General features: G+C 42.3%; 1 protein-coding gene across 14 annotated transcripts in view; it reads left to right on the forward strand.

Annotated features, from left to right (window-relative positions):
* The window catches only part of EPB41 (erythrocyte membrane protein band 4.1), a 698,787-nt gene that overhangs the window by 500,257 nt on the left and 173,269 nt on the right, over nucleotides 1-25,261 (forward strand). For all 14 annotated transcript variants that reach the window (XM_069224160.1, XM_069224170.1, XM_069224159.1 and 11 more), the window contains one exon: nucleotides 14,492-14,694. In XM_069224160.1, coding sequence (XP_069080261.1) covers nucleotides 14,492-14,694 — 203 coding nt within the window. The remainder of the gene's footprint in view (nucleotides 1-14,491; nucleotides 14,695-25,261) is intronic.

Below are 25,261 nucleotides of genomic sequence, written 5' to 3' on the forward strand. Positions count from 1 at the left end.
CTCCCTGTGGCAAATGCTTATAAATTTATGTGAAGGTGGGGGGTGGGGGGAGACTGCCACCTCACCGGGACAAATGCTTTTCCATCGAGGGCCCCCCGCAATCTGGGTGCCGCCACCTTCCAGGGCAAATGCTTGTAAATCTAAGTGGGGGACTGCCACCTCCCTGGGGCAAATGCAATATGAGGAGGGGGAGCCGCATGACCCTTTCCTGGAGCCCTTTATGGCCCCAGGGTTGGCTCCTGCTACCTCCTGAGTTGCCCACCCTCTTGTGGTAGCTCTTTGCTTTTGCTTGGCCGAAGCGGACAGCTCCGGTCAAGCAAAAGCATACACTCTGCTTTCAGCAGAAGCTGTCAAACTGCTCCTGCTTGCTTAATGAGAAGTTTTAATCTGAAAACATTGCTCCTGCACGCAAGAAGCTGCTATTTAAGGCAGGTCCCTCAATGCGGGAGCAATGCTGGCTGAAGCCGAGTCCCAAGATGACTGCCAGTAGTTCCTAGTTTTAAGTGTTGGCAGCCAATCAGAGCTCTGCTGCTCCGTGCACAAGCTCTTATTTGTGAAGTCGTCAGGGAGGATCCTTTGCCCTAGATATACAGATTTATTTTCCATTTAATATCACAAAAACAACTGAATGGATTGACACCAAATAACCAAAAGCCCAATCTGCGGAACAAAATCTAGCTTTCTGACAAATGTAGTGTAATTCCGTCCAACAGTTTGGGCTGTAATCATGTTCAAAACTCCCATGGGAATTAACCTGGGAAACATCCCCCACCCCTGCCCCCTTCCTGTTTTCTTGGCTCCCTCTTGATGGATCACCCTGAAACTTCCAATGCGCAACAAGAATCACCGGCACACTTAAAAAAAAAAAAAAATGAAGACTCGTGAAACTATGCCAAAGGTATGGCAAATCAAAAAATGTTTTGTCTGAGGAAACATGGTCCTAACTATAACTACCTAGAGGTGACCACCACTTGAGGATATATAGATTGATTCAATGGCATGTGTAGCTGCAGATACACATGCTTTGCATAAGTTTGCCATCTAGTGTTGGGCTTGTAGAGTTACAAGTTGTTTTTCTTCGAAGAAGCTTTTTCGAGTCACAAGATCGAGTGACTCCTCTTCTCGGTGATAGTACACATGGGCATCGAGTCCTTTATTAGATTCTTTTCTTTCCTCTGTCGGGTTCGGACGTGTTCCCTGTCGCTCTGGTATATCTCGGTTCGGTACTATCTGAAATTCTCTACCTTTTCCTTCAACGTCGGTATCGTTTTGTAACGCGTTTTTCTAACTACACTTGATCCGATTGTAGCGCTGTGTTCGATTAAAGGCCCTTTCGGGTGCCCGCGCTCTTCTCGGGCCTACTGCGTCACAGGCTCATGGATCGGACACCATTTCGAGTCTGTCATCGTTGCCACGCCAAGTTCCCCTACACCGACTAACACTCGGTGTTCAACCTCTGCCTCTCTCCAGATCATAAGGAGGAAACCTTCAAGGTGTGCCAATCCTTCCGATCCAAGAAGACTTTGCGGAATCTAAGAGTGCGACAACTAGAGATGGCATCGAAGTCAACAGAGCAAATGCCCGACATTTTCGGTGAGAAACAGGCACAGACTGCAGTTTCCATCGCAGACTCCGATTTTGACAGTGAATCAGATGGGGGCAGCCAAGTTATTCCAGCGGTGCGGTACGTGAGTACGCCAGCCCCCTCCCATCACCAAAAACATTTTTAAAAGTCAGCACGGAAGGCCTTGGGTCCACCACTGCTTGCTGGCCATGGTCGGACTAAAAAATTACATGTGGACGACCGGCCCTCGGGTTCGGCATCGAAGAAGGCCAAAATACATTTGACCGAACAGACTGCCACACCTGTTTCGAGATAGTCACAAAATGGAAGCTTCCACTTCGAAACTGAAACATCTACGTACCACCTTGGAGCCGAAACATCCAAGCTCCTCTTAGGAGACGAAGCACCCAAGCACCTCTTTGGATCCAAAAAACTTCCATCTGCTTCAGAGACCACACTTTCGGCCCGTTTAAAGCAGTCAATCACCAAGCCTTCGGAGCATACATTTGTGCGAAGTAAACATGTTTCATCTTCAGAGGAGTCAACAGACATTAGACCCATTCTTGAAGTCATGGACCATAAACAGAGGAAAATACAAATCCAAAAGGATACTGGGAAATTATTGCCTCTCCTCCTCCTGTAACCAAGACGGAACTGTCATTCCAAGAAGGTTTGGAATCTGTCCCTTCACCTGCGAAAATATTTAAGTACAAGGATACACCAAAGACAGTCCGTCAGCCTTCACCACCGCATTCACCTCTCCTTCCTACTTCTCCACCACCTGACACTCCACCACATTCACCCACACAGTTTTCTGCACAATCTCCTGTCTCCTCACATGGGGATTATATGGGTGACAATCCTTATAATATAGACCATGGGATATGTACGATTCTGACCCAATTCCATCTAATGATGCTGATCTGTATCCCACAAGGCCTTCTCTACCTGAAGACACCACAGCCTATAATCAGGTAATTGCTAGAGCAGCCACATACCACAATGTGCAGCTGCACTCTGTGCCCATAGAGGATGATTTCCTATTCAATACCCTATCCTCTACACATAAACAGCATCAATGTTTGCTGATGCTACCAGGCATGCTAAAACATGCTGATAAAATTTTTAAAGAGCCGGAAAAGGCTAAGGTACTAACACCTAGGGTGGTTAAAAAAATATAAAGCTGCACCATCAGATCCAATTTTTTATAACGCAACGATTGCCACCTGATTCCATTGTGTTCAGTGCAGCTAGGAAAAGGGCAGATAGTCAGTCCACAGGGGATGCTCCTCCCCCTGATAAAGCTCTTTTAGCCAGGTATGACAGGGCCTATTGGGACGAAATGCAGGAGTTTCCTTCAATATCTCCCTTCAGAACACCAAAAGAGGGCATAGCAGTTAGTGACAGAAGGACAAGCTATTGCCAACAATCAAATTAGATCTACCCTAGACGCAGCTGACACCGCAGCTAGGGGAATAAATACTAGCATTATGATTAGAAGGCATGCATGGTTGTGGTTCTCAGGATTCAAACCTGAGAAAGAGCAAACAGTCCTTAATATGCCGTTCAATAAACAACAACTATTTGGACCTGAGGTGGATACCACCATTGAAAAATAAAAAAAGGGCTCCGATACAGCAAAGGCCATGGGTGCCCTAAACACAACACCTTTTCAGGGCACTTTTCGTAATCCCCAATTCAGAGGTTGTTTTAAACCCCAAACATCAGAGGCCTCTACGTCCCAACAAAAACAGAGACAACAGTATTATTCTAGGGAATCTTTTATGGGTTCCTTTAGAGGACAAAAGTTCAGAGGTAGGAGCAAATCCACTGCCACAAGAGGTGCCTCCACCTCATCAAAGCAGTGACTTTCTTTGCATCCCCACACAACACACACCTTCTGTGGGAGGAAAACTGCAACACTGCCACCATTATTGACAACAAATTACATCAGATAAATGGGTACTGTCAATTATCCACAATGGTTATTGCCTAGAACTCATCTCCACTCCACCAAACATTTCCCCTCGTTCACACAGGCTTTCTCTGGAACACATTGTTCTGTTAAAACAATAGGTAAAATCTATTCTACTCAAAGGTGCAATAGAGGTAACACCTATCAATCAACAAGGAACATGCGTATATTCTCCGTACTTCCTCATACCAAAAAAGGATGGCAGTCTCAGACCAATCCTCCATCTCAGACCTCTGTCAGTACATTCTCTGAGCATTTCCACATGGTCAGGCTTCAGTGACGTTACTCAAAGTATGGCCCGCGGGCTGCCAGCGGCCCAACGGACCTACCTTGGCGGCCCGCGGACCATCCAAGAAACGCCATATAATAATGGCCGCAGTATATAAACATAGAAGAGGGCTGCGGGAGCATGCGCAATAGTGGCTTCTTTGCGCATGCTCCCGCGGCCCTCCTCTATGTTTACGTACAGCGGCCATTATTTATGGCGTTTCCATGACGATCCTGGAAGCCAAAGCCCCTTAAAAGTCAGCGCTTGCAGCTAACTTTTACGGGGCTTTTTCGTCTGCTTCCTGTCACCAGCTCCACATCTGCCATCCGCCTGCCTCCCTGCCGTTCTACATTTGTGGCATCTTTACAGTGCTTTATTGAGGCAGGTAAGGCTCTTTGGTTATTTGTTTATTTGTTTTTAATGTAGTGTGTGTGTTACTGGGGTAGGGGTGAGAGCAGATTGCGCTGTGTGTGTGCGCTGTGTCTGTGTGTTACTGGGGTAGGGGTGAGAGCAGATGGCGCTGTGTGTGTGCGCTGTGTGTGTGTTACTGGGGTAGGGGTGAGAGCAGATTGCGCTGTGTGTGTGCGCTGTGTGTGTGTTACTGGGGTAGGGGTGAGAGCAGATGGCGCTGTGTGTGTGTGCCCTGTGTGTGTGTGTTGCTGGGGTAGGGGTGAGAGCAGATGGCTCTGTGTGTGTGCGCTGTGTGTGTGTGTTACTGGGGTAGGGGTGAGAGCAGATGGTGCTGTGTGTGCGCGCTGTGTGTGTGTTACTGGGGTAGTTGTGAGAGCATATGGCGCTGTGTGTGATACTGGGGTAGGGGTGAGAGCAGATGGCGCTGTGTGTGTTACAGGGTTAGGGGTGAGAGCAGATGTCGCTGTGTGCAGATGGCGCTGTGTGTGTTACTGGGGTAGGGGTGGGAGCAGATGGCGCTGTGTGCAGATGGCGCTGTGTGTGTTACTGGGGTAGGGGTGAGAGCAGATGGCACTGTGTGTGTGCCGGGGTAGGGGTGGGAGCAGATGGCGCTGTGTGCAGATGGCGCTGTGTGTGTTACTGGGGTAGGGGTGAGAGCAGATGGCGCTGTGTGTGATACTGGGGTAGGGGTGAGAGCAGATGGCGCTGTGTGCAGATGGCGCTGTGTGTATATGGCGCTGTGTGTGTTACTGGGGTAGGGGTGAGAGCAGATGGCGCTGTGTGCAGATGGCGCTGTGTGCAGATGGCGCTGTGTGTGTATGGCGCTGTGTGTGTTACTGGGGGAGCAATGTTTTGAAAAAGGGCACAGGGTGGTTGTGCCCCCTATAAGCCCCGCCCCCCCACCCCCGCTGTCACTTCAGTGTGGCCCTCGGCCGCAAACCATACTGCAATTTTGGCCCCCGAGAAAAAGTTTGTGAGTACCCATGGGCTACAGGATGTCATCCCCTTGTTACAAAAACAAGACCACATGACAGCATTAGATCTAAAAGATGCCTACTTCCATATTCCTATACATCCAGCACACTGCAAATACTTAGTTTGTAATAGCAGGCAAGCACTACCAATTCAAAGTGTTACCCTTTGGAGTAACAACAGCACCAAGGGTATTTACCAAATGCCTAGCAGCATACCTCAGAAGACAGTATATACAAGTCTTTCCCTATCTAGACGACTGGCTAATAAAAGCCAGTACCCTTCAAACTTGTCAACATCACACACAATACACAATTGATACCCTACACAGTCTACGGTTCACAGTCAATTACCAGAAGTCTCACCTTCAGCCAGTGCAAATAAAACCATATCTGTGAGCAATTCTCAACACTCCGTCAGCATTAGCCTATCCAAACCCACAAAGAATTCAAGCGTTCCACGTTCTCATATCTCAACTGCAATACAATCAAACTTACACAGTAAGATTTATCATGAAACTCTTGGGAATGATGGCATCCTGCATATCAATAGTGCCAAATGCATGCCTAAACATGAGACCCCTGCAACAGTGTCTCTCACAACAATGGTCTCAGGCACAGGGTCAACTTCACAATCTAGTGTTGTTTGACGGCCCGAATTACAACTCTCTTCAATGGTGGAATCACACCAACTTATCAAAGGGGCGGCCATTTCAGGACCCTGTGCCACAGACCATAATCACCACTGATGCTTCAATGACAGGTTAGGGAGCCCATCTCAACAATCAGAACAGGGAGAATGGGACACAATCCAGCAGACGTACCACATAACCGACTTGGAATTGCTGTCGGTGTTCATAGCAGTCAAAGCATTCCAACCACAGATCACACACAAAACAGTGTTAATACAGACAGATAGCGTGACAACAATGTATTATCTACAGAAACGGGGGGCACACATTCATCTCAGTTGTCCCTCCTAGCACAGACAATTTGGAAATGGGTGATTCACAATCGCATTCAACTATTAGCAGAGTATATCCCAGGAATACATAACCAACTAGTGTACCTCTTAAGAAGGATGCAGCAACAAATACACGAATGGGAGATTCACCCACAAGTAATTCAACACTACTTTCACATGTGGGGAACACCAGACAAAGACCTTTTCACAACAAGTGAATACACAAAATGCCCAAACTTCGCGCCCAGGTACTCACACCCTCAATCCAGGGGCAATGCTCTACGGATCAATTGGTCAGGGATATTCGCTTACGCTTTTCTCCCTCTCCCACTAATTCAATTTCTGGTCAACAAGATTCAACACACCTCTCTCACTATGATACTCATAGCTCCCACCAGGGCATGTCAACACTGGTAAGCAGCACTGTTGGATCTGTCTGTAGTACCACATCACAAACTCCCAAACAGACCAGACCTATTGACACAAAACAAAGGTCAGATCAGGCATCCCAATCCCAGTATTCTCAACCTGGCGATTTGGCTCCTGAGGTCATAGAGTTTGGATATCTACAACTTCAATCAGAATGTATGGATATTATAAAAGAGGCACGTAAACCTACAACTAGACAATGCTATGCAGCTAAATAAGTAATGTATGTGACTGTCAACCCAAAAACATTAATCCACTCAAAGCATCAGTACAGGATATTGTATGTTATTTGCTTTATTAACAAAAAGCAAATCTTGCATATTCATCTATTAAAATTCATTTAACAGCAATATCAGCCTACCTCCAAAACAGACAGCACGCTCCTTTGTTTAGAATTCCTGTCATAAAAGCTTTTATGGAGGGGCTTAAAACAGTTATTCCACCTAGAGCTCCACCAGCTCCAGCCTGGAATCTTAACACTTTGCTTACAAGGCTTATGGGTCCACCATTTGAACCTAAGCATGTGTGCGCTCTTCAATTTCTATCATGGAAAGTTGCTTCCTTGGTTGCAATTGCTTCCTTAAGAAGAGTTCGTGAAACTCAAGCATTCACTTTAGAAGAGCCTTTCTCCCAAATTCGCAAGCACAAAATAGTACTCAGGACAAATCCAAAATTTCTACCTAAAGTGGTTTCCCTATTTCACATCAGTCAGTCAGTGGAATTGCCAGTCTTCTTTCCACAGCCGGGAAAATGTCCCTTACCTAGTGGACGTCTGTTTGTGGCATGTAGTGCTGCAGATTCACTTTTCCCCTACCTCCTCCCCGGAAGCCTGTAGCCGTTGTTGTACTTTATTATGTAAATATGTATATACATCGCATGAACATCTTATTTACTTACTATATATATGTACATATACAATTCTTCACTCCTCACTTCACCCTCCTGTGGGAAAACAATCTAACAAAGGAGTCGATGCCATGCGCACTATCAGCGAGAGGAGGAGTCACTCGATTTCCTTTACTCAAAAAAGCTTCTTTGAAGTTAAACATCTTGTAACACTCCGAGCCCAACACTAGATGGCAAACTTATGCAAAGTATATGAATCTACAGCACTACATGCCGCGAACAGATGTACACTAGGTAAGTGACATTTTTCATATATATATATATATATATATATATATATATATATATATACACACCAACATCTTTTACTGCCACACTTTTAATGCCTTTTGCTGATGTTTGCCAAAAGTGTTTAAAAAACAGTGCAGCCTTGCCAAGGCCAGGCCTTTTTTGTTGGTGAAGCTTGTTTAACATATGAAACATATATTTAATAATATGACAGTCTATAATCTTGGAATATATACATTCTCTATAATAGGTACCTCATTAAATTCATAACCTCTGAATATCGTCAACTGTGTGTGATATTGTTGCCATTACATTCAACTGAGAAATAAAATCTGTCTTCATTTGCTATTAAAAATGCAGCTGTGCATAAGTAACATTCTTGGTTTAGTTTTTAGTAAAGTAATGTAAATATAAAAAATGTAAAAGTAAAACATGGATTTAAGAAAATGTAGAACAGTTTACCTTTCTCTGTTTAAAAAGATAACATAAAGTAATGAAACCATTACCCTTGGCAAGCAGCCTAACACAGAGGATTAATTGCTCTGTCACCTTAAGGCAATCTGTGAATCGACAGCTTAACACTGGGACACCCGATCCCTCAGTTATGTTTTTTTTCACTTTATACAAGGAGGATCCTGGCCACTAACTCTTGGACTGTTTCAGCATTATTATTTTTTTATTTAGTTTTGTGGAGCATTTTACACTTCACACAACATTTTCTCTACTAATTTTGCAGTTGTTTCCTGCTGGACATTTTTGGTTCTTTCATATCATAGTGTATTTTCCTCTACTGTTCTTTCAACTGCCATAGATGTGTTTTTGATACAGTTGTCTCGCGGTTAAAGTAAATCTGGGAAACAAATTCCACTGGCAGTCTCTACTGTAATAGTATTATTTGATCATCAAACTTACTTTGATAGTGAAGCAATTCTGAAGGAAAAATATGTAAATTGTCTCAGAGCATTACATGTTCCTTTGGACTTTTGAGGACTGGTAATTGACTAGCCTAGAAAATTTACCAAGGAACTGCCCCAATCTCATTTCTTGCTACCCTTCTACTTGGCACCCATTTGGGGGTCCTTTTGCTCCTTTAGTGCAGTCTTTATTGCTCTGACCCCCATTACAAGGTCATCATCGTTGCGCCATTTGCTGAAAAGGCTTCAGTGTTGATAATACCTCATTATTCACAGCCCTTTCATTGCCATTTAGTCGATTACTAATTGTTTACTCAGCATCATGGGTTCTCAATGTTAAGAGCCTTTCTGCAAGATGCTAATTGTAGAGAAATGGACCATATGGTTATGTTCCTTCGTCCCAAAAAGTCTGCTTTTTTGAACTGGTTAAATGATAGAGAACCCCAACGACACTCTGACCTCTAAGGCCTTCTTTATTGGTAATGATTTGGTCTCATCCTGCTCTTCACAAGTTCTTAGGTCCAGAGAATTGTTTGACCACCATGCTATAATACACTCAGGCTTCAGATTACCATTAATCAGTTTTAATATTGGAAAAAAACTTAATTGGTAGATATTCTCTTCAGGAATCCAGTTTAGACTGCCTTCCTTTTGTCACAAAGTTTAGGGAGAGGTATTTGTGTGCCTGTTTGTGTATCACTGTAAATGCATATGAGTAAGTGCGCCATTCTACTTCGTAAGTGCGCCATTCTACTTCGTAAGTGCGCCATTCTACTTCGTAAGTGCGCCATTCTACTCCGTAGGTGTGCCATTCTACTCCGATACCAATGTGGCCAAGCCAGGGTAGAGCACAACTTCTGCAGTCAGATTTTAAGCCCGAGCAAGGGCACAGAAGACTGCTGGCTTTAGGGCCACCACCGCCCTTGTGCGCGGCTAGCACCGAAATAAGGCTACAGAGCCAACGAAGACTTCGCCCACAGGCGTTGAGTCCTAACTTATGCAAAGACACCAAGTATTCTCACCCACACCTGAAGCCGTCACTGAAGGCACCACAGAATCGAACACCAAAGATTCCATTGACACCAAAAGCTTCATTGACAGCAGGATCCAAGGGATCATCAGTTCTGCAGCAACTTGAGAAAGAGCTCAACGTTAAACAGAAGTGTCTTCATCCGCCATGCCACCGGGAAGATCTCATCAAAGCCACCTCCACTGAAGCCATCACAGATGCTGCATCACATTAGAACAAATATTCTTGTGGCCATTTTTTCCCTCAGACACACCAGTGAGCTTGCAAACTCTCACACTACAAAAGCCTTTCATTTAGGTTCACAAAGATAGGGTTGTTCTCAGAACCAATCATACATTTCTCCCTGAGGTGGCAGCACCATTACACCGTAGTCAGACCATAGAGCTCCTGGTCTTCGTTCTGCAACCATTGTTTTGTGGAAAGCACTCTACCCATGGTATATGTCAGAAGAACTCTTATGTATTACATCAATAGGATCATGCCTTTTCAGAAGTCTGGACAACTCTCTGTAGCTTTTGCCAAGGCTCACATAGAACACCCCATTTCTAAAGCAGCTATATTAATGATGAATAGTCAGGTTTATCCAAACCAGCTACCACAAAACAAATAGAGTCCTACCTGAGCTGCCTAGGGTGCACTCTACCCATACAGAAGGGCGCATTGGCTTTCTTAGGTATCCCGCTAACTAATATTTGCAAATCAGCCACATGGTAACACCACACATCTTTACCGAGCACTACTGTATGGAGACCCTCGATTGCCAGCAAGCAGGCTTTAGTTTGCCAGACAGTTTTGAGGATTTTGTTCCAGACATTTGTATCGCCCACACACAAGTTATCGGAGGGTATTGCTTTACAGTATTTTCATAGTGTCTATAGCTGCTACAAACGGGACAATTGCTTACCCTGTGAGCATCTCTCCATACGGTATTTTGCTGCAGTTTCACATGTATCCACCCACCTATGTGGAAGCTTATTTTGATAGCACATCTCTTCTTTTTCCACTTAGTTGACACTTCACAATACGAGTGTTCCACCATGCTATGCTCACTCCACTCTACTTATACTTTCTCACCTGCTTGGCAAAAAACATCCTAAGATAAAGTAGGTACCCATGTGAATGGCACACTAAGGGAGGATTCTCTGCACAACATGTGGCTCAAACTTCTTTGAAGGAAAACAATTTGCAAACATCGTCCCTCCACAATAGATTCCAAGAATATGTAGAGCATATGAATCTACAGGACTAAATGCTCCGAACAGATGATTACACATGAGTAAAATTTTTCATACATTTAATATACTTACATAGTTTTCAGCTAGCATTCTTCATCCATTTGTCGACATTCACATTTATCTTCTAACCACTACAGTACGTAAGCATGGGACAAGGACTCTGCCCACTTCAGCTATTGACTATCTTCAATGTGAGTGACACCATTTTGCTCTTTCATAAGAGTACAACCCACACAAAGTATTTACTTAGTGCCACCGCTGACTATAGCGATGTGTGCTTTTTGAGGGAAAAAAACATATTTTTTGCTGTTAATTTAAAGTTTTTTTAATTTTTTATTTGTATTGGTGAGTGCACTGTAGCTGCCCTAAAAGTTTTACCAAACAAAATGGGCATTAACCAAGCCAAAAAGCTGACAGCCATCCCCAGAACTATTGGCTTTACCATTACTTGTTCTGTATATGCCTATAGACTTCTCTCACCTCTGTCCTCCATTTGATTTACACTGCGTTTCCAAAAATGACCTCAAAAGCTACTATTCAGTTCCTACTTCGTCCCTTGCATATCCTTTACTCAGCCTCAAAGCTGTGTTAACCAGACTGTTTTGTACAGTGGTGTGTGAAACTCTCTCTTCTTTGACTAATACATTTATGCTTCATTGTGAAGTGTTCTTCGTTTGTTGGTTGTAGATTGTACTTGTCTACTCCTTTCTGGCAAACCATATTTACTCACACTTATGGTAGGTAGAACTCATTCTCTGTTTTCTAAATACGACACTAAAACATCTCTTAATTAACAAAATAATGCAATGGTAATGAACTTGATCCCTCATATACAGACTGGCAGTTACCTTAACCCTTGGTTGAGGACACAGTTGAGTTCTGAAAATATAAATACTAAGCCTTCTGAGCTTTGCATTAATATTTTTTCTACAGTTGTAATTTGGAGAAGAAACACATTGGGGTTCATACCAAATGGTAGGCAGACATTTCCTTCTCAATCAAAGCTTCATGACTGGCTCCACATGGCTTAGCACTCCCTTTGACTTTCATTTCTCATAGGAAGAGAGGACCTTTCTTTTATGCTTGGTGGTTGTAAACAAATATCGAACGATTGAGGAGGAAAAGTTAGCTCCATTTAATGCCGCTTGTTCATCATGGGCATTTTCGATAAATCAATAAACAACCCTTACTCCTCAGAAAAAGCTAAGAAAAGGAGGCAGATTTGTTAATTTGTAGATTTTTATCCCTCTATGGATCACTCAAAAGGTGGCGCACCTTGATAACCTTGGTGTATCTCAGCCGCTTTTATTTTTCTAAATGAAGATGCATACCAGTTTCCTTTCATTGTTTCTCTTTTGATAGGGTAGGAGGCAAGGATGTGTGATCAGCAGCGCTAAACTGTATGATTTAAGGCCATTTGTTTTCGTTTTCCAATTTATAAAAATATTTATGAGGATTTCTAAGAAAAGAAAGACATAGTGGAGGATGCCTTTAAATCAATTGTTTTAATTGAAGAGTTTTTCAGTTCAGTCAACATTTATTAATTAATTGAAAATAACCATAATGGAGATTTTGTATTATATGTAGGTAACTATTTCTTCTCATGCAGTACAGATTTACTTTTTTTGTCACAAGACACATTCAGCTTGGGGCTGATTGTTCACAACATCTTTAGATTGTGTCTAATGTAGCACAGAACAATGGTGCTCAAGATAAATATGAGAAGCCCCTGCTAGTCTTGCTTTACCCAATGGTAGTCTTCTTTAATTATTTTTTTTCATTAACCTCTGTGGTGTCATTTGTGTAGGAAAAAGTTGCACTGGTGTTAACAATAGTGCATCATTAGTCATAGAGGAATTTATTTAAAAAAATACTGCTAAATGTAATTGTGTATGCTCTGTAAATGTGTTGATAGCTTTGTTTCTAAAGTATTCTCCAACACCAGTAATTGGGATCATTCTTAAGTAAGATAAAGCTTGAACTTCTGTTTATAGTTTATTAATGCAAAGCCTTTATTATTAGGGTGAGCGTTGTAAATGAATGTTGTAAGCTCGGGCTACACTACTGACAGTGGTTCCAGTAAAAAATGTGTACACACATTTTAAAATTTTAACAATATGAGGCTACGTATAATTCTCCCAGAATGCCCCCTGATTAGATGCAAATAATTGCAGAAGCTTGTAAGCAGGACTGATGATTCCTTGCTTTAAAAATAAAATGTTCAGAAAAACAATACAACTAGGGAAAAAAAAGTCTTGTTAACATTCTGTGAAATTTTAGGTACCATTTCTTTTAAGCATCATTTGGTAAAATGGGTTGATGCTTGCTAGTACTTCCAAAAAATATTCATAATAGAATATCAGTGTTACCAGTTTCAACAACATTATGGGAAAGAAGAAAATGAACCAGCATTGGCAAAGCCAACTAATCCGAAATTGATTGTCAGTCTTTTGGTTTTGTCAATGCTTGTCTTCTATTGACATGGCTTTTGTAAAACTTTATTGTTGTGGGAGCTGCAAGGCTCTCACCATTGTAACAAACATAGGCAAAATGCCAAAATATTGTTTGGTTTAAAAAAAAAAAACACACACACACACACTGCCACAATAGTTCCTGGCACTGAACAAAACTACTTTGTGTGCCAGTATGCTTCTTGTGAAAGAGCAGAATGTGTAACTCACAGTAAACAACAGCCGATAGGTGGATATAGAGAAATAGAATTTTAATCAAAACAAAAGGTCTTAGTTAACGCCAGACATAATTAGGTGCTCAATTCTTAGTCACAAAAGTGCACCCATGGTGTATGTCTTTGCATTAATTCAGAATTATGACTTTCATGAATTTACAGAAGTAGACCAGGAAATCAAACTCCTAGAAAATATGTGAACTGTATTTTAGCACAAGCAAATATGCATGTGTAGATGTGCTCAAACGAAAACCTATAGAGCATTTACAAGTTCACTTTCATTCCAACCACTTTTTTCCCAACCCTGGAAAAACTTCTACTTCTGTCCTTACCAGGAGCAAATGTCCAACCTTTCTCAGTATGAGAAACTATTAAAGAAGAGCTGGTGAAAATCCTTAAAACATGCAAGTTAGGAGGTTTACACTCAATGGCATTCCGACCCTGAAACTATTGCTTACTGCTTCCTCCAGCCCCAGTGTACAGGTCTGTGGAAAGGTCGGAAAATAAGGAATTTGCTGATATTCAAGCCCTAATATAGTATTAGCCATGTCATAATCAGAAAGGCTCGTATCAGAGCTCTTATATAAGTACAAGTAGATTTATGAAGTAACCTGTCCCATGGACAAGTAGATATTTTATTAAATTCCATACCCCTGGTGTTTAATTGTGCATTAATGTTTACACACAAACAATTTACATGTGTGTGGCTTTATTTCTGGTGTGCAAGCTTACATTAACTGCTTTTCAAGGCTGGATGAGTAAAATAACTCAGTTATCATAGATTATGCATAATAGCATGGCCCAGCTTTAACAGGAATTGAAGTGATGCTGTGGTTTGTGAAGTAACAATCCCATGAGCTCCTCAGATGGTTCTCTATCCTAAACACATGCTTGCTTTTCCCTCATTCAGCTGCAGTGGTTGTAACTCCTGCACGAAATTTGAGGCCTATCTCTGCACCTGCTATTGCCCAGAGGCATGTAATGGATCCAAGCCATTCCATTTCGATAGATGCAAATGACATTTTGGTGTCCAGAGTGGTCAAAGAAGCTGTAGAAGTGAAGGAGGAGGAGAAGCCATCTGAAAGAATCGATCCAGAGCTAAAGGATGAAAAGGTACAATCTTCTTATGTTGGGACAAAGAAATGTCAGTGTTGTATATATACCTTGGTGTGAGGTTTCTCGTTTGCTTATCTTTGCCAAATTCTAGATTCTTCAGGGGAAACTGTTGCTTTGCACATCAATAACCCAGAAACAATTAGATTGAAAAAATATTTATAATTATATACTGATACATTTTTACATCTGGCAAATAAAGTATTCAGTTCTGGTTGCAAATGCACATATCAATACCAATTATGGCCTGTCAGTGCGTCTTCTGGATTAGTCCCTAATTTGCTCTGCATAATTCTGATCTTCAGGGTTATACAACCTGTACTGGAACTTCTATCTGGTAAGGTACCAGTTAGAAACAAAGATCTCTGTTCGTAGAAACATAAGAGGGGACACATCTGCATAAATTCCCTTCGTGGCAGACCCTTGCGCAAAATTCATTCAAACCTTTTTGTAAGGTGTTTTTCTGTTATGGCTGTTGTCGAGATACTTTTCAGTTAGTTGTAAAGGATGGCAAGCAAGGACTAATTAGACCACAGTTATCATGAATGTGCTTTCCCTTGAGTTTGTATCAAATGTGAATGTGGGCTTTCGTGCCATAATCTCAAGTCACAACAAAGATGTCTATATCCATTTTTGATGCCACACCCTTTACATTTTCTGTTTCACCTCTGTATCTCCCTGTATTCATTGTTGTATTTCACATAACCTACATATACATTCCACTTCGTTTAAAGACCACTTGAAATATACAGTTTCAAGAATCTTCTTTGCAAAGCAAGAATAGTCTCGGGAGTGTAAGCAAAGCTTCCATTTTCACGTCAAACAGTGCCCTGTGAAGGCTTTATCCGATTTGCCCAGTAGAAGCCTTGCAAAAGATAAAGTAATTTAATCCTTGATTTGAGAGGCCTGTTAAAATTTCTGGAATTTCAAGCTCCCCCTCCCACTCCCAAATGTACAATTACAAGGAGGGCTGGTAATTTCAGAAATTGGTAAATATTGGGGATTATTATTTGAAGATTAATAGGTGGGAATTGGAGTTACATTGCCAATTTTGGTTTTCACTGATATTTCTTACAGAGACTTTGGGGGTTATTCTAACTTTGGAGGAGTGTTAATCCGTCCCAAAAGTGACGGTAAAGTGACGGATATACCACCAGCCGTATTACGAGTTCCATAGGATATAATGGACTCGTAATACGGCTGGTGGTAAATCCGTCACTTTTCCTTCACTTTTGGGACGGATTAACACCTCCTCCAAAGTTAGAATAACCCCCTTTATCTGCTTGAAACAGGGCACTTTCAGAGTTAAATATCACCTAGCAGCGGTGTTCCTGCTACACGCAAAGTTTGAATGAGCTTGGTAACTGTTTTTTTAGTCAAGGCCTTAGAGAGGCAATTGGAAAGGTTACAAGGCTTGGTGCACATTTTATGAATATAATTATTGGCCTGAATGTGACGGATATCATGTCCTCTGTATTACGATCCCATTATAGTCAATGGAGATCGTAATACTGTGGACGGGATATCTGTTGCGCTTTTGACGGAGTAACCCATCCACCAAACTTTAAATCAGGCGCTTTTTTTTTTAAACAAAAAGGATTTGAATATATGCAGACCGAAAATGAAGTCAATTTTCTCATTGCAAAGTAACACATTAGCAGGAACCAATTGACTAAAAGCTCTTTAAAATAATAAAAAACAGCCAACAACTGTTTTGAGGGTAGGTCATTCTACTTCTTTGTGCCATATTATCACATTGAAAATAGAACAGGCTAAAGAGCAAATAAAAAGAAAATACCTTTTTAACATTTTAAAAATTAATTATAAATAATTGCATACTTTTAAGTGAAAATTCTTATATTTTATACAAAATGTGAGCAACATTTTAATAGTTTCCAATAAATCTATCACTTAAACTTATGGAATTTGAAATCCAGAGTTAAATTAAATTAAAATGTTGTAATTGATTTAGACAAGCAATTATTAAGCTTTGACTTCTGTGGACTACGGCTAAGTCACGTTTGAAAGTTTTGTGGCCCCCTGCCAAATCATTTCTGCAACTTGAACCTCAAATACCTAATATTACCCCCATACCTGAGCAAAGGCCTGTGATCTGCATCTGCAACGGGGCATTTAGCATACAGTTGTGGTTCCCTGGCTGGAATCTCCCTCTTGACGTGTACTAGGACTAGTAAGTGTTTTTATAACTAACATGCTGATGTTCTAAGAAAATGTCCCTACGTAAGGATTTGTATTTTCTACGAATGCTGGAGATTAAACTTCTACCACGTTTACCGGCAATGTACCAGACTGTAGCCTTGACTGAAGCACAGGGCTATCAAGAATGCATTATTGGAGAACACAGTGCTGAACTAAGCTAAACAGTGTGATAGAAGAAATTAAAACAAGACCGTAAAAACTGGTTATTGTAAAATAACAATGTGAAGCTGAATAAAATATATCTAGGGCAAAGTGCACAGCGGCCTAGTATGTTAAACTACGTGCATGGAGCGATACATAAAATGGCTACACAACACCCTCCCCTTGTCGGTAGAAAGTGGTTCAAGCCAAAACTAAAATACCCTAACCTAAAATATGTTTGAAACCCTACTTAATTTTGACAAGTTAAGAGGACACACAAGCATATTACTTGACAATTTAGAAATGAGCATGCGGTTCAGAGCCGAATTCAAATTGAAATGTCAATTTAGAACAGTTCCGAATCAACCACAATTCATGGAAAGCAGGAGATCTTCCACTTCGGCAGATGACAGAACTGGTAAATCTGCGCCAAAAATGACTAAGGAGCAGGTGTGTTCCATAACCCCAGTATCAACCAAGGCGGCATCCCGTGCAGTGCCTATTAAGTCGATGTTAACTTCCTCCAGGAAGGGTAGCTCGTAATCAGCTTCTCTCAGCAAACCCAGCCGCAGTGCGCATGTCTGGTAATGAACCCTCAACGAGAACATCAACAGATCAGCCTGTGTCACTGAGGGGCGTTGTTGTGAAAGACAAACTGCCAGTGAATGTTCAAAAGAGCACCAACTGCACCGAAACACGGGCTGCACACAATCCAAAACTGGTCTGAATTACAAATACCAGTCACACTCCAAATGTTCCAGGAGTGTTGCTCCAAACTGCTGCATCATGCGTTCACGACACAGCTGCGCTGATGGGAGCGCCTTCATTTGTCCTTGTTGCGGCGGGACAGCCGTTGCGGAAAAACAACAGCAACAGCAAAATGCCGGCCAATAAAGCCAAAGTTATTGGAAATCCCCCCAAAATACTAACGAAAATTGAGTGAATAGCTGAAGGTATCAAATCTAATATAGAGGAGGTGTGAACAAAACCAATACCAACAGCTTTGAAAAAATGTGCTACTCCAGCCGTGCTGGACGCATTAAATATACGTCCCACGAGTTCACCAAAGTGTCTCGGAAAGTTCATATTTAACAGGGACTATATTTCTGCCGACGACCTTGCCACTTGAAGTGCATAGGTCTTGCGTGCAGATGTAAGGGCCACATGCCTCTGAAACAAAGCCTTGAGTCTACTCAACTTGTCAAAATTCACCTTGGAAGTAGCAATATGAGGCCAGATGTCAGCTACCTCCCTTAAGTTAGTGGGGGGAAACGACACGTTCCCGCAGCATGTAACGACCTTAGAGACCAAAACAACGTAAACTGTTCCGGCCCGCATGCCACAACAGTCTTCACTATTGAGAAGGATGTAGCTGCCGTTTGAAAGCACCTGGAACATGCTTCTAATCAAGGGGACTGGAACTCCCTTCAGATAGCAAGCCAAGTTTGCAACCGAGGCATTACACGCCCCATGCAAGGACAGCTGCTTACAAATCATCGAATGGCTGACTGAAGACTCGCATTCACTACCTCTAAGAAAGACCTCTTTCATGCCATTGAGGCATTTGTACGAGAAGGGAAGCTCCCACACCTCATGGATGTAACTATCTTTTCATATCTGCCTACCGGATCGTGTTTCAAGCAAGAAGTGAATTGTAATGTTGAAATAGGCAGATTAATAACCCCATGTATTAACCACTATGCCGAAGGAATCTCGGCCACGGTAAAAGGCAGTCTTTCTATATTTTCAATGTTAAGCATGACATAAGTCTCTTCTTTCTTAACCATTAGTTGTTGTTGCCGCGTCAAATTAAAGGGAAAAAAAAATTCCCTGGCACTGATGTGCTGCCAAGGAACGCGACCTGCCTTCAATGTCTGAAGTGTCTAACCCAACTGCATAATGGACCTGGTCTGACTCTGTCCATGATATAAAGAAGACATATCAGATCGTATAATGTCTATAGCAGAAGAAACAATGTTGTTAATTGTATATATTTCCGGTTGGACAAAGTGTGAATCCCATTATCCACAACAGCTAATGCCTTTTTCAAATTTTCCTGGTCTATTTGCCTTAACCGGGCTGCAGCCTCTTGTTGGGAAAGTTTCCTTATTTCATTGTATACTTCATACAAGAAACGCTTCCTACGTGGTATCTTGGGGCCTGACAAGAAATTTTGTAAGTCAGTGTTGTTAGACAAGAGATTGAGGTGCGCTTTAACCGCATCAAGTGAGGACGATTTTAGCCACTGTTGGCACAATTTTCCTACAATATGTTGTAATTATGTCAGCATGTCCTGGTGATATATAGCAAGGGTCTGGCCTCCTCGTCCGGAAACCCCCCGAGGAGGTGACACAAAACATTGATGACACCCGTTGGTATTTATGGGCCACAATAACCAGCCGCCTGGACGTGTCAGTGAAGCATTAAACGTACCATTCTGGACCCACTCATTAAGCTCGTGGATGGTTGCATTTGTGTATTTTTGCCAATTGCCAAATTTTGCAGGGACAGGTATACTGGGCATGTTTAATTCTCTAATTGTCGCTAAGCCTAAACAACTTGTTTGTTGCACTGTTTCATTTTAAAAGATCATTTGAACAGGGATGAGACATGCTCTAAACAATGTTTCTGTACCCTTAGTCTGCCAATTTTTTGTTCCCCAAACACTTTTCAAATCAATATATTTGGACCAATATTCATAACCTTCAATGGATAACCGGGAAACAAAGGATTCCAAATATATACATTTTGTGTTGGTCAATAACATATGTATGTCCTGAGTTGGAGTTACTTTAAAATAATATGACTCTGCATTTTTTTGATGATGCCCGGAAAAATACGCAAACTTTTCAGTATAAGTTTTTGAACTCCCTTGTGGTGGAGTTGGACAATGTTCCCATTGCGTGTAATTAAATATCGTTTTGGGACTACTCGCTCTATGTATGAAGTGGTGCCCATAATAATTATAGCAAAACATATCACCATAATTTTCTTTAAACTGGTAAACATCTTCTTTTTCATAGACAGTATAATATTGCAATTCTGTCATCATAGAATCAACTGTTTTCACATCCCAATCATCAGACACAATGCCTGGTATGACTATATCATTCATAGATAATTTTAACACATACGGTATTTGAATGATTTCCGTGGGACCATATATATCAAACATGACTTTGTCCCAAACAATCCCATCAGGAATTGGCACTACAGAAATGTTCACAAAGGATAAGTCTCTTCGGACCTTATGTGATGAAAATGTGGTTTCAAAACCACCTCCACCTGTTAAACCGCTGATCTCTCAGGAAGAAAATGACCATGTATCAACAAGAAAAAAGTAATAACAAAACCAATCCAAAGCAGAAAGGCTAGGACAGTCAAAGAAAGCCATTATTAGTTCCATGGAAAAACGAAATATGTGTCTTTATGCCAATGTATTAGCTTACGTGCACCTGACAGGTCAGCTGTCGAAGAGGCAAACAAGTCCGATAGACCGTTGTTGAAGTCGGCAAAGTAACCAGAGGCAGTTCGTGCAAATGTCGTTGCCGTGGTCAATGGTGAAGTTGGTGTTTCCTGGGGTGGTACACTGTAGACAGCACCATCCGTCTGGCTAGTAGTCGTGATGACTTGATCAAACGTTTCTAAATTGCTTGTTGTTAGTGGAACTAATGCAAGATCATCATCCACCCTCCCCAAGCTCGGAGAGGTGTCAGTGTTGGTATAAACAACTTGAAGCGGAACTTCTTCTCCAGTAGTGAGAGGGATTCGGGAACTACTGGATGTTCCTCTTGGTCAGCTGTGCAGAATCGGCCACATGTTGTAGTTTGTCAATTGAAACAAAACGATTTTCTTTGGCACCTGGCAACGGTGGTAGATTAACTGTTCTGGTACCGTGTATCCCCAGTACAGGGACTGGTGCCCGATAAGAAGGGCCAAATTATTTTTCACTGCGACCTTTTCACGTACAAGATCCCCAACCCTCGGAATCCAGCCAGTAGATGTTACAGACACATCCTTAATTCCTGTGGAGGCAGCACTTTTAGAAGAGTTATCCTCACGGAACTGTTGTAATTCCTGTAAAACAGTGACACGATAATTTATGTCAAAAGGTGTTTCTGCTGCCTCCACGCCAGGACCATCAAGATCCGGAACAAACATTCAACTTCCGAACAGGCACTCATATGAAGTACGACCCCCCAGGGGCCTTCTAGGCAGGTTATTTAGTGCTCTCTGAACTCCATACAGATGGGTTAGGCAACTATGACCCATACCTAAGACTCTGGCTGTTAAGGATTGCTTTAAATCGCGGTTTAATTGCTCCACTACACTATTTCCCTCGGGATGAAATGGAGACGAATATTGCAGTTGGACCCCCAACGCAGCCATGGTATCCCTGAATGCCCTTGAGGCGAAAGCAGGGCCCTGGTCTGAATGGAACACCGCAACTGCATATGTACTGATAAAGACTCGCAAATCTTTAATAACAGTCCGAGCGTCAGCCGAGCGTTGTGGCCACACCCACACAAATCTGGAGCATGAATCAACAGCGACTAATATTTATTTGTATGTACTGTCAGGTGTTAGTGGACCGCAATTGTCCAAGTACACACACTGTAATGGTCTATTGGAAATTAAGAGGGGTGTCTGCGGCGGGCGCTTGGACGTAGAAACTTGAATTTGTTGACAGATGTCACAACAAAGGACATACTGCTTAGTCTCTTTGTAGAGACTGGGCCACCAATAACGGGCCTGTAAGAGTGAGATTGTAGCCGCCGCACCAGCATGTGCAGATGCCACCCCCTCATGCGCTGCTTTGATCAATTGTGGTCTTATATCTTTGTTGGGGATGTCACATACGCTTATGCCTGGACATTTAACTTCAACGTTCAGCATACCTCCCATATAGTATTGATATTTGTTAGGGAATCCTTTAGGATAAGGCGTACCATCAGCCGTAGCTTTTATGGCAGCCAAAGTGTCTGTGTCTGGTTTGGAACTCGAACGAGTCACTGCAGCTACAGTGGCTACTGCCACTGCCGACTTTGCGGCTTCATCTGCCAAAGTATTTCCAGCAACGTGTATTCCAACGCACTGGTGTCTAAGTGTATGCACAACCTGGACTTTTGGTAGCGTCTCTTTCAAGTCTGCTACTTTCCCCCTGCTGGAGTCTGTGTTTTATGGTGTTGCCTTTGGAATCTCTGAACCCATTCTGACGACAGTAATGCAGATATGCATTAAAGGACTGGACACAGTATAATGAATCACAAACAATCAGTGTGGACTGTGCTGGATTAGGATGTTCTAGTGCCATCAGCAGAGCTTTTAGCTCAGCCAATTGTGCTGTACAATCCCCTAAGGTCTGTGTATAGGTATGTAGGGGACAGAATTTCTCCCCCTCCATATAGCCGCTTACGACTGCGCAAGCAGCAGAATATTGATGTTTAGTTCCAATCGCTGGTTGCGCAGAGCCATTGGTATACTTGACTCTGTGATATTGATCAATAGGCAAGGTATTCGCTGGAACTGGATATTCTACTTCATATTGTAGAAATTCTTGAGTTTGCAACTTTGGATCGAAAATGTAGTCTACATCAGTGGCTGTTAGAGACGTAGCCCATTGTATCCAACGTGGATGAAGTGCTTTTGCGTTCGGAACGCTAGCTTTTGTAACAGCCTCTAGGGCTGGAATTGGAGAAACAACAATGATGTGTTTCCCTTGGTCAAGAGGTCTTTCTTTAATGACAGCCATCTGTACAGCAGTGAGAATTTTCTCCGGTGCAAAGCGTTGTTTAGCAGCTGAATACAAATGTGATTTGTATGCAATTGGGACTGTCTCACCTTCATTAAATGTTACATAGGTGAAACAGATGGCCCCAGCTATTACCCTGATGACCAAATGTGTTTTGTTGTCCCTTGTGTGTAAATGATTTGCTGCTAGCATGTCTGTCTGCAATTCTCGAAGAGTGCATGTATGTTCAACTGTCCAGAATTTACTTGAAAAATCTGGGCGTATTAAGTCATATAAAGGTTTTATGCGTGTTAATCAGGAATGTATGTTCTGCCAAAATTTAGAAAACCAAACAACGATTGAAGTGTTTTTAATCATATTCGGTGGTTGTAATTGTACACATTTTTCTAAAAATTGTGGCGCTAGGCTCTTCCCTTCACTCGACAGCTCATATCCCAGGAACAGGACGCTGAGGAAGGCAACTTTTGATTTTTTTTAAAGTTGAATTTGTAGCCAAGTTCGGCAAACCCTACAACAATGTGGGCTACCCATCTTAAATGTTGTAGTAACTCGTCATCCGTGAGACATGTATCATCCACATATGACAATGCTTCAGGGTCTGTCTCATGTAAAATAGCAGTCACACGAGCCACAAACAGTCCTGGGCTGTCCTTATACCCCTGAGGCAAACAACAGAATTTTTTCTGAGAGCCTAATGCGCTAAAGCTTGTTAAGTCCCTGCTTTCAGGCGCTATATTCTGGAAGAGGAATCCATTTGAGATGTCTAAAGTTGTTTTGTATTTTCTCCGCACTATGTTGCTCATTAGTGCAGTGCTATGTGAGTTTTGTATAGCATATGTACGTGAAAGTCTGTTCAAATGTCTGTAGTCTAAGACTATTCTGTATGAATGGTCCGGTTTAGCTACAGGGAATAAAGGGTTATTCATCGGTGAGACACAGGGTTCAATCACACCCTGGTATTCTAATTGTGTAAGTATTTCTCTCACCAGTGCCCTTGCTTCATGTTTTATGGGATACTGCAGTTGTGGCTGAGGTTCACTTTTAATAGGAATGACATGGTAGGGAGAGTCCCTATCCCATCCCACGTGATTTCTATATAATGCGGGTGCTTGTGCTAGAGCCCATTCTATAGAATAGGACTCGGCGAGTTCCTCCGGAACAAGTGGTGAGAAAGAAGGTTTAATGACCTCTTCTCCATATGGGCAGGTGCGGACGAAATCAGGCGGGCAATTTTGTTCAGCCAACAAGATATCATATACTTTAACTACACCGTCCCAAAAGATTGCGTGTATCGTGCGTTCAATGTCTCCTTCTAATTGGAGTGTTACTTTGTACACCCTATCAGACTCGGAGACACACTTGTCCGCTATTTCTACTTGTATAAAGTCATCAGTTGCTGTCACCTCCAGATGCTCTAGAAGATTCTGGCGAACTATTGTGACCTCTGCCGCGCTGTCTAGCAGTGCTAGAGCCCAATTCTTGTTCTTCAAGAGGACCCTCTTCCTGTGTGGCATGTCGAACTGAGACCGCTGCCACCTTATTCTTTTTAAATTGTTGTTTTTGTTGTACTGGTTTCTCTTCCTTTTTAACAGAAACCTCTGAAGAGTGTTGTGATTCCTGTCTCGGTTTCACGTACTCTGTTCTTCGCTCTGATCGCCCACCTCTCTCATTTCTTTTTTCCGATGAGTCCTGAAAGGAACAAGATTGGTGTGTATCAGTATATTGATATCTATCAGGTGTTTTATATGCTCTCTATTCCTGAGATTATATCTATTCTGTGGGGTCTCCATACGCGGAGATTCTCCCCTTTCCTTTTTAGGTGGCGTTTGCTTTTTATCCCAGAGTTTCTTATTACCCTAAGGTTGTTCTTTAGTATTATCTTTATTAATTTTACCCTGAAATTGAGTTTTTTTTGGTCTAGCCCCTAGGCTGTCTCGACCGATACTTGAATATGTTTCCGCTATTATTTTAGGCAGCTCCCGTTCCTGATCTTGTTGCGGAACGTCACGGAGCTGCATGTGCACTGCAAGTGCAACTGCTTCCCCTTTAAGGTTACTTAGGATGATTGAAGAAACTGTGGCAAAATTGCCCATCAGTTGCATTCCCAAATCTAGGGCCGGGGCAGCCCCGTATTCATCTTGAATTTGTTTAAGCGCTTCCGGTAGGTTGGCAAGTGTTGGTGTACCGTGTGCCGTTGTATAGAGCGCGGCAAATACCGTGCCCCATGTATTACAGTTTTCTACTGTAGGGACCATCCCAAAGGGCAAGCACATAGTCAATATTCTATGTTTATTCTGAGGTCCCGGATGGGGAAATACTGCCTCCAGCGTATTAATTTTTTGTGCTAGCCAGAACGGAGTCTCCTCTCGTTTGGCCGGGACCTTACCCATAATTGAATGTACAGTCACCGGATTTATACCTGGTGTTCCTGCACGAGGTTGTGCTGGAGCAGCA

This window comes from Pleurodeles waltl, chromosome 3_1 (assembly GCF_031143425.1).
Source record: "Pleurodeles waltl isolate 20211129_DDA chromosome 3_1, aPleWal1.hap1.20221129, whole genome shotgun sequence".
NCBI classification, from domain to species: Eukaryota; Metazoa; Chordata; class Amphibia; order Caudata; family Salamandridae; genus Pleurodeles; species Pleurodeles waltl.